We start from the raw sequence: 13,776 nt of genomic DNA on the forward strand, positions 1-13,776 counted from the left end.
GCTATTCGGAATGCATTGAGTATTCAATTGTGTCAGGAATGATCATTTTCAGTGTCAATAACATATTCTTCCTTTTGCATAGACCTGCACTTTTGACACAGACGACATCACAGAAAAACTAGATGAAAAATATTGGGAGGGTTGCAGCGACAGATGAGAAAGGAGTGAGGAGACTATCAATGCTAAGTTATACCGTCTTCACAATATATATAATCACTGCTGGATTTTMTRAAACARTGAAGMYSTAGAATAAATGAAAATATATATTTATTTTCAAAGAAAATAGAAATAGATTAAGAAAATGTRACGTTGACAATTTGAATCAAACAGGAAGTGCTTTTGTTTTGAAGAACCACACATTTGTTTATTTTTACCCCTGATTATATGAGATGAATAATGTTTGTGAGTTACTTTAGATATGAGTTTACTCAATTAACTGATGTACATGGATGTTAAAATTATCCMGAGTAGTCCTCTGCACACTTACCAAAAACATGGTTAACAGCCACAAAGCAAAAGAAAAACAGGTCATCAAATGAGAGTATTTGAATATTTTATTAATATGTAGAAAATGTTTTAAAAAAGGAACTTTATAGTACATGTTTAAGTCAAACTAGAGCTAAATTTGACAGTAATATTCAAGGTTATCCAACAACAAACTCTTAGTTTAAGTTTACCTAAGCTTTCAAACAGTCAAAATCACATTTTATCATCAACATTTACATGTCCATGCCAGCATTTTTCAGATCACTTCAAGTTACAGTTTCTTGATTAAGCAAACTGAGAGCATGTAAACTTGTGGTATTTCTTCTTCAGTAGTTTACAGGGCCGAACGTGACGGATGTCACAGCAAATGGAAAAATGAAGAACAATTAAGTAAACAACTCTTCTGTACAAATGACTTAACAGTGAATGTCTTTAGGTTTCCAAGAATTAAGATGTTTAAAAAAAAATAACAGTGAATCAAACAGATGAAACTTTACATGGTGCAAAAAACAAAAATAATATTGTTAATTCCTATTTTAAATCAAGTCAATATGTGATGCTCTTTTTAATTGCTTTTTGAGGCATACCTTGAAGAGAAAATGTATTTGAATTTATTAAATTTCCTAAAACAGCATAGAAGACAAATATTATCATAGTTCTTCAAAAAGTTAGTGCCATGCGAAACAGTATTTGAATATAAAAAAATGGAGATTTGACCACTTTATATATACAATGAATAAAATAAATATTTAGCATGTCAGTGTTTTTTTCCCCTTCAATATATTTGTGATCAGACATCAACATGAAATTCACAGTATATKTTGGTAACTACCCAAGTAACCCATGCTTTTAAAGACATCAAACAAATCTATATAAATTAAGTCATGAGTAAATACAACAAACTTTAGGGTAAAGATATCAAACATGAAATAAAAAGTCAAATAATTTCACCTGGCTTGGTTGTAACTATATATAACCTACGGACAAAATTACAAAACTGTTGCACGACAAGCATCTCATTATGAGGAAAATAAACTAAACTCTCTCAATACCTCTGCAACCTTATTGTTGTAAAGCATAGCGACTGGATTGTCTACAGGTGTATCTCTAACTGATGAATGTTTCAGTGAGCACCGTTGGGGCTGCCATACCCCAGCAGTAACCAAATGCTCATTTCTCAGAATAAAGTGAAAAAAAGAAAAATATTAATCAGAAAAGTTGTCCAAGAGCCATTGAACACCACCCTAAAAACACCAATGATGTATGGAGCAAAGAACATAATGGTGTGTGTCTGTCTTTCAGCATATCATACTGACTGAGTTCATCTAACAGAAAACGGAAGAAGGAAAAGACGGATTTTATTTTTTTTTTTAGTCAGACAACAAACTTGAACTTTTAACTGGTTTCAGAAACGGAAAATAAAGTGGCAAGAACTAAATTTAATCCAATTGAAAATCTGGGGAATAACTGAAGATCGGAAAGCATAGAAAAGCAAACAAGAAYCTTCAATATTTTAAAAYKTTTAGATAGAATTGCTTATCAAAATCACACCTGAGCAATGCCTACAATCTTGCGTTTTTTTCCACTACCAACAGATGATTTTTTTCTCCMCAGACATAAAGAAAACAAACTWATTTTTTTTGTTTTATTTGTATGTGTGGAATACTTGGATAGTTACAAGAATATGGTGTGAATTTCATGTCAACAGCCTCAATATAAATATATGCATCAGAAAAATTAGGTGTTCAGTAGTTATTTTCCCCGCCGTAAATAAAAATGACAATTCTGTTTTTGTTTGATTTACAAGCACCTAGGAGTTTGCAATGAGAGATATTGCCAGAAAACAAAATACAAACCGTTTCCTTTCAGAAGAGCTTCCAGACCATTATTCATTTATACAAATCCCAAAGAAGAGAAATTTATCAAAGCAGGTAATTAAATAAGCACACACACACATATTAATCTACTTCACTATAAATAACTAAGAGAAGWTTATTGCATGAGAGAGTCTGAAATCCTTTGACAATAAAAAAAMCCMAWYMWYMAMCYKGGRAARGKTTYMWKKTKRWTWAAARGSYTWAARKKGGGGGKKGRGGGGAAGCAATTTAAATCTATTTTTAAATCATTTTCGGGGCAGCTTTAAGATGRAACAAAAGATAAATATGTGCACAAATATATTCTAAAGACATKTGTTGTTCACTCTCAAGCTCTTGGTAGCATTTCAGTCAACATGCAGTGGGCTCCACTCATCCCTTTGCACAACAGTGGTTAGAAATGCACAGTTTTTAGCAGGAATTCCCCACAGGGGTTTCTTTGTTGGCTTCCATCGAATGGGGTCAGCGAAAGTAAAACTTCATATCTACATGAGTATATTAGTAGTAGTAGTAGTAGTAGTAGTAATAGTAGTAGTAGTAGAACAGGGGAGGGCAACTATTTTCAATCTCTAGAAAAAAAAAAGTAGAGTCTGATTGGTTGGTTTACTTCAATCAGAGGATTTACGTCCTCTGTCCTTTAGAAGAGTAAAGGAGATACAGAAAAAGGAGATACAGAAAATAATAGGAAACACAGTGTTTGATTACCTAATAAATGAGACAAAATGTTGCTTATAGTGACATTGGTTTCTTTCTTCCAGTCATCTTTGTTATGTCTGTCTTAAACTCAGGCAGAAAGGCTGCTGTCAGCTAACTGGCCCCGAACGCCTTGTGTGCCACCGTGAACACATGGTTGGTTGGCAAGCCGTAGATTACACCGACCCCACTAAAAGGAACACATTCCCAGCAGTGTTAGTGGATTTCTTTGTTTCGCGAAGCAGCTTAAACAGTGAAGCRAGTACAAGGAAAACTTGGCTTCGCTCCACCTTCTGTTCTGCTTTCTTTGTTTAGTTCATTTCAGCAAGCAGCAGGAGGGGAGCCAGACTTAAAACTGCACTATGCCCACACCGACTTTGTTCTGAATAGCATTTAGAAAGTTTCGCTTCGCATTTGGGGGGAATCACAATGAGTACAAAAGGGGGCTTGAAATGTGGGGCAGTATCAAGACAGCCTTGGTGACAGAAATAGCTGAGCTTATTTTCAATCGTTAAATCTTTATTACGAAGGCCTTTGGTTAACTGTTGCATCTACCGCCGTCATTTCCGCAAGAAATCCCTACGTCAGCAGCAAAGTTACAACATTTTCTGACTGTAATTTGCTTGGAAATGAAATCAAGTGAGTACAAAATGCCCATGAACAACTAAATGTGTTCACCTAACAGAATGAACTGCAATAGCTTAGCTGTGTTTCCGCTCTCAGTGCAGACATCRTCTCAGTGGGGCTACCAAATAGAAAACGATGTGTAAAGAAGTAGTTTACATTACACATGAATAAAATAAATTACAAGGCAATGAAGATGTTGCTGGTGAATTATTTGATTAATGATTATTTTGTATATTCAATTTTGCTGTGTAATGTTTTTTTTTTCCCCGACTCAGTCCAGTATGTTACTATTTTTGAGTTAACTTAATCGAGGTTCATAAACCAAGGCATCAAATTATAGATGAACTCAGTCACATTATTAGCTATAAAAATATATTTATATATATATATTACAGAGTTTTAAGGGCATATATTATTGATTTCAGWGTCATTTTGTAATGGCTAAAAAAAGCGCAGTATCTTACTCTTAACAGCATTTCTGAAAACAGTTCAGCATCTCAAAGAAGGAAAACTCAAATATTAAGGTTAAACCATAACATCTTTGTTTGCCTTCCCCCTTTTTTATTTTTACAGCAGTTACGACCATTGTCATTCTGAGTACTTARTAAATTACATACATTGTCTTCTAAGTAGAAGTACAGCAGGAAAAGACAGCATATGCTGGGCAGGCGGAAAGATCATCAGTTTGGATGTGGTGTCAAAACCTCTCTGCTATTTTCTGACCGTATCCATGTTAAAATAACAAGTTGGCAAAGTATTAATTTATGAAATTTGCTAAATGAAATATTAGTAGCTTTGTTTAATTGCTCACTCRTTCAGTCTCTGCGACCTCACTTACGAGATGTGGCACAGYTTAATTCCAGCCTGCCTTTGCGGTCAGAAAGGCGCACAGATAGCAGAGATTCAACACCCGGTATCGTCTAAACTCCATTTATCCACGACTCTGGGCAGGGCGGAGGTGGTGGGTTTATACAGAGGTGGACCGTCTCCTCTTACTGCTGATGCTGCGAAAGTTGAAGGGCCTCATCTTCATCTCCACAAAGGGAATGGAAAACTCGTGGCCTTTCCAGTGGTACCAGTTGATACCCTGCAAAAATGGAAGTAAAACTTAGAGATGCTGCCTCAATMTGAATATTTTATGCTCTAATAAAGACTAACAAGGCTAATGTACAAAGCTTATAATAAAGGGCTTTCTAAAYGTAACAGTGTAGTATTGAGGCATGGACACAATTTATCAAGGTGATAGTTCAATAACTACATTTAAGAAAAATGACTTCAAATGGAAAAAATAACATTTGTTTTTACTTCACAACAGTAAAGAATTGGTTGGGCACATTTTCCTAATTTGCCTACTTAAAATGAACTCTCTCTTCCAGTCAGACCACAGTTTCGTAATTGTTTAGTTAAAAATAAATGAGTCATAAAAATACACTGAATCTAGATGAGAGTGAAACTTAAGCTAATTACAAAAGCTGCACGGCAGCTAACATACATTGCATTTAGTGAGCTTGTCTCTGTTTGCTACTTCATCACATTTATGTTCTCTAGCAGAAACCTTTGTGGRATATAACTTCAAGTTATGCCTGTAAGTATCATGAAATTGTGTTGTRTTGGTTTTACTTCACAAAACATTAAAACTGTAAAGTTGGATTGACCATGAAAAATTGCCTCCTCTTTTTGAGTCTGTGATATTTGTGTACTGAAACTTTTACATTGAAGRAAAAAAAMCAGAAAACTTTTAAGATCAAGGCTCAAAAAGAAAATGTCATAGTTGGTGAAGAGAAACATTGGTTTCAGTTACAGTCGCATGTCAGAAATACAGACCAGAGATATGATTTTAAATTTACAATTAGCCAAAATGCTAATGTTAGCCTAAATGCTAACATTCAGTAGCATGCGAGGTATCACTAGCATGTTGTCTTACATTGAGTTCCTCCTTTCAGGATACTAAACAAAGATAATACATAAAAACATATTTTAGGGAAAAGGCTAATATCATGGGGGCCAGTGAAATGCTAATATTTTTCCTAATGCAATGTAATTCCTGATGTAATCTTAACATTAACCCCAATTATAGTTTTATTCTAGCCCTTTATTCTAGCCCTTTTGTGCTTCATCTCCATCTGCTTCTTCTCGTCTGTAGCCTTTATAAGATTTTCATTTTAAGTTTACCTTCATTCTATATTTGCTTCTGCATTTTTTTTGTTTCAACATGTCAAAAGAAAAAAAAGAAGAAGCGGAGAGGAAAAAACAGGACATCTCTAAAGCCGTCGTGACTCAACCTGATTTTTATTTCACACGCACACACGCAAGCACACGCACGTACAAACACMGACAGAAAAAAAATACATTCATGGCTTGTACAGCGTTTTCTGCACAAGGCTGAAAAAGGCGATGACATAACATCTAGGCTTGATATGGCTGTACCTGAGTTTATTACAAATAAGAAAATATTTTAAATTACTTTGTTTTCCATTGCAAAAATACTCCTCCAAAATAACTAGAAGCATTTGGTAGTGTTTAGATAATTTGAACCCTCTTCGCACTGTGTTTTGTGGATCATATTCTCCATTGGAATGTATAACAAGAAAATGTGTGCAGCAGTTGTCTCTGAGCTGCTCCGCAAGACCACTCAGGATGCTCTTTCAAGTGTTTTAATTTGCTAATAATTAGTCTTTCAATTCAAGAGGTTTTAACCTTTAATCAGTGTGCTGTAATGGCTTCCTTTCATGTCGATTTTCGCAAATGCCAAAATACACTTTGAAAATGTCAACCTTTTCAAATGAGGACATTTAGTTTAATAGGCGATTGATTCAAATGGCCACAAAAATAACAAATATAAAACCTCAACCACCACACCACATGGACAAGGAGAACTACAGAAATGTAAGAGAAAATAGAATAAAAAAAAAACATGGACTATGTTTATGGGAAGACAATAAACTGTTGACTTGTKTATTTCTACTGATGTAAGCWCCTCTTGGCAATATGTAAACTTGTCGTAACATATTGCTCCAATATTAGCAGTACATGGATGGCACTTTAACATAGCTTTTCTAACTTTCCAGAGCAATTCTCCGCTATAGCTTACATTCACCACATGTACCGATACGCAGGAGCACTTTGACATATGGTGATGCTGGGCAGGATGGTCAGGATTGTTGGAATTGAGTTCACACCCCCTAAATGTCAGGTGACCACTCTTCCCACTGGGTCACAGCCACCCAGGGACGGTTGCTGCACTAATACTTTTGACAAAATACTGTGAAATGATACAGAGACAACAAAACTTGAACCAAATGACAAGTTTTCAGAGAAGTAAAGACAATAAAAATTCTTTAATAAAGATCCCAATAAAAAAAATTTAAAAATCCTAAAGATTTATGGGAAAAAGGATTAATACTATTTTTTACACAAAGGTAAAAGCAGGATATGGAATCTGCAAAAAAGCYTTTGCCCCTAACAGCACAGTGTGTTAATGCTTGGAAAATAGTTTTATTTCCTGAAGTGATTCATAAACACCGGATCAGGTCAAAGTTTGTAAGTTAGAAACTAATGATGGGAAAGTTTTTGTTTTTGTTAATTTAATGGACACAAACATAAACTTTTTGGGGTTTACAGATTATCAACAGCTTGCTATCTTAGATGACCTGAAATACAATATATCCTYATCACTTCAATCCTCACRAAAATTTGAATCTACATTACACAAGTAGTGGTTAAAGCCGCTAATCTAAAGGTAAAGAGGTCCGATTCTAAGAAGAACCWAACTTGTAAAAGGAAACTGATTCAGAGTAAAGCTGAGAAAYGGTCACACTTTAATGTTACATTTTGAACTGTGAATGTTTAAGGAAGGAGATGTAGTGAGTTAAAGGACAGACCTGACTGTGTCTGGACTCGCCATATTTTCCATTGAGGTTGGCCCGGTGGCAGTTCTTGTACCACCAGGCTCCTTTGTAKGACAAGGCACAGTTAGTGACCGCAATGTCATTGTCTCTGTCTTTAGTGGAGAATGGCCGGCCCTGGTGGTAGCTGAAAGAGTCACCTGTGATCAGAGAAGAGTGGGACRGAAAACAATTAATATCACTGGGAAGTACRACCACAATTAACTGTAACATGATTWAAAAAACCAGCAGGGATATCAGAAGTGAAGCAGAAAGAAGTCTTTGTGAAGTACTCTGGGTAACAAATACTTTTCACCCAGRAAAAAAAAAAAAWWWTKACATAAGTGTCAATTTTTTTTTWATTAAATTAACGGTCAGCTTTGAGTGTTGAAGAGCTACATGGTGAAAATGCTCTTTATGGCCAAACCACCTACCAGCAGTGCCATTATATTCTCCTATCCTGAGCTTGTAGAGGTTTCTTGCATCTCCAATGGAAAATTTGTCATAATTGGCATAAACTGATTCCTGTCCATCCCTCATGTCAATTCTCAGCTCATAGCGTCCCTGAGAAGCAATCTTCTGGATGTTATCAAGACCTGTAGAAAAACAAGTAATTGTTTAAAACATTAAGTAAATRTAGGAAAGTAAGTTTAAAAAAAATAAATAAATCAGTAAACTAATAGTTCACAAGGCATATGTGGGAGAAACCGCTGCAGAGGATGAAAAACCAACAGTGGTAAACATAGCTTTAAGATTACTGAGAAGCAANATTAAATTAACGGTCAGCTTTGAGTGTTGAAGAGCTACATGGTGAAAATGCTCTTTATGGCCAAACCACCTACCAGCAGTGCCATTATATTCTCCTATCCTGAGCTTGTAGAGGTTTCTTGCATCTCCAATGGAAAATTTGTCATAATTGGCATAAACTGATTCCTGTCCATCCCTCATGTCAATTCTCAGCTCATAGCGTCCCTGAGAAGCAATCTTCTGGATGTTATCAAGACCTGTAGAAAAACAAGTAATTGTTTAAAACATTAAGTAAATRTAGGAAAGTAAGTTTAAAAAAAATAAATAAATCAGTAAACTAATAGTTCACAAGGCATATGTGGGAGAAACCGCTGCAGAGGATGAAAAACCAACAGTGGTAAACATAGCTTTAAGATTACTGAGAAGCAAWGGTGATTCAAGGGTCTGCAGGAGATTCAAAAGGTGTGAATTCAGTGCTTCAGGAACTACAGCACACAGATTTATCCACAAAAACAATTTAGTTCCTTGTGCTGAGCCGCTTGAACAAGCATCATACCCGGGACTAAAGTACTCGAGAGTACTGGAGGAAATACTTGACGTTGTTGGGTGGTTCAAAGTCCTTTTTAGAAAGAAAAGGCAAAACTCTACAGTCTAGATTAGTTTGTTGAGCTATGTCATCTAATAGTGAGGACTCACTGTGTTTTATATCAAGTCCAAAGTCTGTGAATGCTTTCCAGGAAACCTTAGAGAACTTTATTCTGATATGCTGACAAGTTTTTTGGAGATGCTGATCATTTTTGAGCAGGACWTTGTATCCACCTACATTGCAATATTCWAATTTKTTGTGTTTWAACTAATAGGTATAATGATCTAGAGTTTCCATTTTTTAGTTGAATTACTGAAACAAATKAACATTTCAATATTTATTCCAATATAATGGAGTATYAGGGCCAGGCTAGGAAATAAAGTCATAATATTATGAGAATAAAGTTATAAGACAATAAACCTATGAGAATAAGGTTGTCAGACAAAAAAATCAAAATAATATGGTAAAAATATTATGATATTACCAGAATAAAGTCAGAAAATTGGGAGAGTGAAGTAGTAATTTTATAGGAACTCCTACATGAAAACAATCATAATCAATAATCAATAACTAAAATTTRAAATGGGGAGCATCATATGCATCTTTATTCTTGTAATATTATGAAGATATTCTCGTAATTAAAAAAAAAAAAACTTAACCTGGCCTTAATACTCCATCATATTCCAATGTTGTGAAATGCCTCACCATCAATTATAATATTTCTCATAGTTAAATTCAAGGCAGCCAATGAAAATAAATGTGTTTGAGTAAATAAAAAAAAACATAAAGAGCAATTTCTTGTAAATCTGGATTATTATCCAACAAATGTGCAAATTCCAGCAATGTTGAGAGACCACAGGCAGGTTAAAGTTGAGAGTTTTTCTGACTGTAAACAGCCAAAACACTCACAGACTTTATGCTCCAAGATGCAGCTCCATGTCAGTCTTTTCGCCACCCGTTTATGGGGGGCGAAAGGTTGCATCCCGATAAGTGCATCCGTCAAACGCCTTTGTCAGCCGCCGTGTATGATTGACGCTGCAGAGTGGTGGACGCTGTCGCCACCTGCCCTCCTCCAAATACCACCTCTTGCAACTCTCTGAGATCTGTGTCTTTTGCTTGCTATCTCAGRGGCAGCAGATACAAAGCTCGTTTGAACCCCCGACATGCGATAAGGTCCCACACCGACCTGAGCGATTGGAGCTGCCTTCGCTATCAGATTACAACAAGCGCCCATTTGGAAAAAGAGCGTCCCTCTCTGCTTAACCTCTAGCAGATGCATCACATGTGCACTTTAGATGAACCAACCTGAGAAAAGATTTGACAGGAATTAAATCGCCAGCCTTTACTGATAAGAAGTGGTGCAGCAGGAAAACCAAGTCTGCTGTAATACAGTTTGTCAATGGACGAGAGATACAATCGATGTTACAACCCAGGGGCACTTAGGGCGACAGGGGAAAAAAGCAATTGTGGTAATAAAACTGAGCTTAACAGTGAGTTACTTTTAATTTCTGTTGTATAACATAGTTGTGTTATCAGCTATTAATGCGCCACCCATCATTTTCTTTTTYTTTTTTTTTTTTTTTACTGCTTCATTCTTAAGTGTGGTGACCGAAAACGCATTTTGACACACGATTGAGCCCCTGTGCTATTATCTTCCATTTTATTACCGGCCTCACTCCCACCCTTATGCAGAAACAATAAGGGGAGAATTAAAAGGCAAAAGGATGGGATAATGATTACAGATTGCTCCCRGTCACCCGAATGTCTCTTTTATTACATCATCAAACTAAAACTGCGTTCAGCAGAGGTCAGCGAGCATGGTGCAAATAAAGAGCACCGTTAAAAATGATCGTCCTCAAACTACAGCGGATAATTATCAAACTCTTTACTGCTGGCCAGTCGAGTGGCTCGTCTTTTCAGTTTGAGTGGATTTAATATCTGTGTTTATGGTTCCTATTGTGCAGTAAATTGCTATTCTGAGTGCAGAGGTGGTGATTAGCTGAATGTTTGCCGCAATGGCTCCCCAAGGCTATGACTGTGATCTAATTTATTTACGCCTGCACACAGTGGAACTACACTGACCATGGGCAAGATGTCACTAGATGTACATTTATAACAAGAAAAACTTCTGAGGTCACTTCTTAAATGGTAAATACTGAAAGGAAAAATGGAATACAATATTTAGGATGCTTTAAAAAAGTTAAATACATAATTTAACTGACCACTTATGTCAGTGTAAAAAAAAAAAWACAACAACAACAAAAAAAAAACTATATTTGTATTGGATCACTTCATTTGGCACATTGTGCTCATAACAACTTGGGTTCATATTTCATTAAAGAAAATTTGTAAATATGAATTGTCACAGGATTTTMTTTTTCTGAGACTCCCCTCTGTAATTCAACAACATATTGCCTTCTCTAAGTTGGCGGCTCCGTTTCAGTTTTATTATTTTTGAGTCATTTTTTGGCGATGTGTTGGGTGACCAGCATGGAGGGTTTTAGACTCACTTCCTTGGTAATGTTGCTATACTCAATTGCACTGGCATGACGTTTTGGAGTTTTCATTGTAAGAATAAACACTCACAATTTTAATCTTTGGCAAATATGATTTGAATATGGTTTTATAAAACTTAAAGTGACAAGTTTTTATTAAATCGAGTAACAAATCCGAGACAAATTTAACACGAGTTTCACACCAAGTGTAGGGGTGCGGGTGCCGTCCCCCTTTCTTGACAGTGTCAAGGGGTGAGTGTTGTTAATGTTTTATCTTTATTTTTTATTTATTTATAAATTTTTATTTAATCTAAATTTAATTTAATTAAAGTTTAATTTTTTTAAATCTCTCTATCTTTTTTACTGTTTATTCAATGTTACATGACTGTGTTTCTGTTTGTAATTATGTAAAGCACTTTGAAATGCCTTGCTGCTGAAATGTGCTATACAAATAAAATTTGATTTGATTTGAAGGCACTGTTAAGAAGAGAAGCTAAAATAATGTAGGCATTATTATGATCATAAACTACAAACAAGTACATTCTAGAAGCATTCAGTGGCAAAATTAAATCAGTTTCATCCCATATGATTATAGTAGAATTAGCAGACAGGTGGTCATAATCTAATGAAATGTATTTACTTAATACCAGAAAATCTGGCGGCTCTTATGAGAGCAGAATTCCTTGGTATTTACAGTAGTTTGTGTGGATCATTCAAGTATGGGTTATGTCACTGATATAAAACTCCAGCAATGATAATGCTTTTACCTATAAGACTTAGTCCAAATAATGTAAAATCTACTGTTAACCAATCAGTTCTAGAAGTTGAGATCTTAGAMACTTCACCCTGTGTTGTTTTTCGCAGTAAGCGTGGATTGGTTACCGCCGTCAAGATAYATCAAGGTTTCCAGGCTCAACTATTCTAACTAGCAGATCATTCRGCTAACATGASAACTTTATGTTTTCTTTCTGAATGTTTCGAGYCAAACACAACAGAGTCTGAGATGTTGACTAATGTCTGGCATTACAGAAMAATTATTGATCCTCSACACCCAGAGGTTACATTAAGCAGCTTGTATGCACTGAAAAGACACAATTAGAGACCAAATATATGTATATATATATATAAAACCAGTAAGGGTATAGAGTGCAGCCTGGARGGCAACAACAAAATAAAGGAAGGAGACAAAGACAGCTTTTTGTGGTGCATGCTCAGAGGAGGTGAAAGGACTCAGTATGAGTGACTCCACTGTAGAGGAAACAGGTCAGATAAAATGTTGTACTCACTGAACTAGATATATTTTTCCAGGGCTCTTTGGATTGTAATCTAGAGGCACGGCCATTAAACATACAGTAAATCCGTGTTAGTATGCTCCAGCGTAACGCCCCTCAGGTGGTCTTGTCGAAAAAAGYGAAGACATATCTGTGACTTACTATCTCAAAGAAAGTAAAGAATCTGGAATTTCTCTCTCTGTCTCAGCCTTTGCTTTAGCAGARGATATCTCCCTTTTGTTTCAGCTGAAATACAAAAGCTATAGATAAAGAATGAATTTATGACAGCATGCTTTTAACATCTATCTTTGAACACTTTCCCTGTGGTGGTGCAGAACTAACATAAGAAGCTTCAGTTCAACTTAATGACAAGTGAGACTACAGATTTAAAAATATCTGATAAAAGAAAAAAAAAAAAACATTTTATGCTGTCATTTCCAGTTCATGATAAGTTAGATCTAAAACTGTCCTTTTAAGTTCTCATCTATTATCTTACCAAGAATCTGAAAAGTAAGAATCTTGCTTTTGGTGTAGGAATGTACAATGCAAGGAGAAATTGTCACAAACATATACATATATATATATATATAATTTTGCTAGAAACTGCTGGGAACTAAAAATTTGATCAATCTACTTTGAAAAAGGACATTTGGATAAATGTCTGTCTATATATAAAATGGTATTTGCATAAGCATTCAATGTTGCAACAATGAACAGTTCTGTAAGCCTTTGACTGAAACTGTAAATAAAGATGGATAAAAGGTTTAATTCCCCACTTTCTACCCCCCATCATATCAATAATATGTCAGATTTCTTTAAAAAGCAAAAGATCCCTTTTKAGGCTCYGATTCATGCGATAAAATATTCATGCATTATTTTTTATAAACCATCTGTACTCAAACAATAACACAAAAGGTGACCTGTTGAGCTCATGACTCATTTGCACATTTTGCAATGAATACAATTATAGTTTGATAATGAGATTTAGAGGCAAGAGAAAATGATTCAGCTGTCCATCAAAGGAATGGGAACGTTGAGTTGTTTTTGTCTTTAGATCAGAGCAGCGCAACAATTACCAAGTAATTTCAGCGGGAGATGAGCTCTCGGAGAATT

At 35.4% G+C, this 13,776-nt stretch overlaps 1 protein-coding gene across 1 annotated transcript in view; it reads right to left on the reverse strand.

The window, feature by feature from the left end:
- Window positions 1–2,578: 2,578 nt before the first annotated feature.
- The window catches only part of tnr (tenascin R (restrictin, janusin)), a 170,276-nt gene continuing 159,078 nt past the window's right edge, over window positions 2,579–13,776 (reverse strand). The window contains exons 28-30 of the mRNA XM_017309882.1: window positions 8,407–8,568; window positions 7,562–7,725; window positions 2,579–4,767 (exon numbers count right to left, since the gene is read on the reverse strand). Of these exons, the coding sequence (XP_017165371.1) occupies window positions 4,648–4,767; window positions 7,562–7,725; window positions 8,407–8,568 (446 nt within the window). The 3' untranslated portion in view covers window positions 2,579–4,647. The remainder of the gene's footprint in view (window positions 4,768–7,561; window positions 7,726–8,406; window positions 8,569–13,776) is intronic.

The sequence above is a fragment of the Poecilia reticulata genome, linkage group LG17, assembly GCF_000633615.1.
Source record: "Poecilia reticulata strain Guanapo linkage group LG17, Guppy_female_1.0+MT, whole genome shotgun sequence".
Taxonomy (NCBI): Eukaryota; Metazoa; Chordata; class Actinopteri; order Cyprinodontiformes; family Poeciliidae; genus Poecilia; species Poecilia reticulata.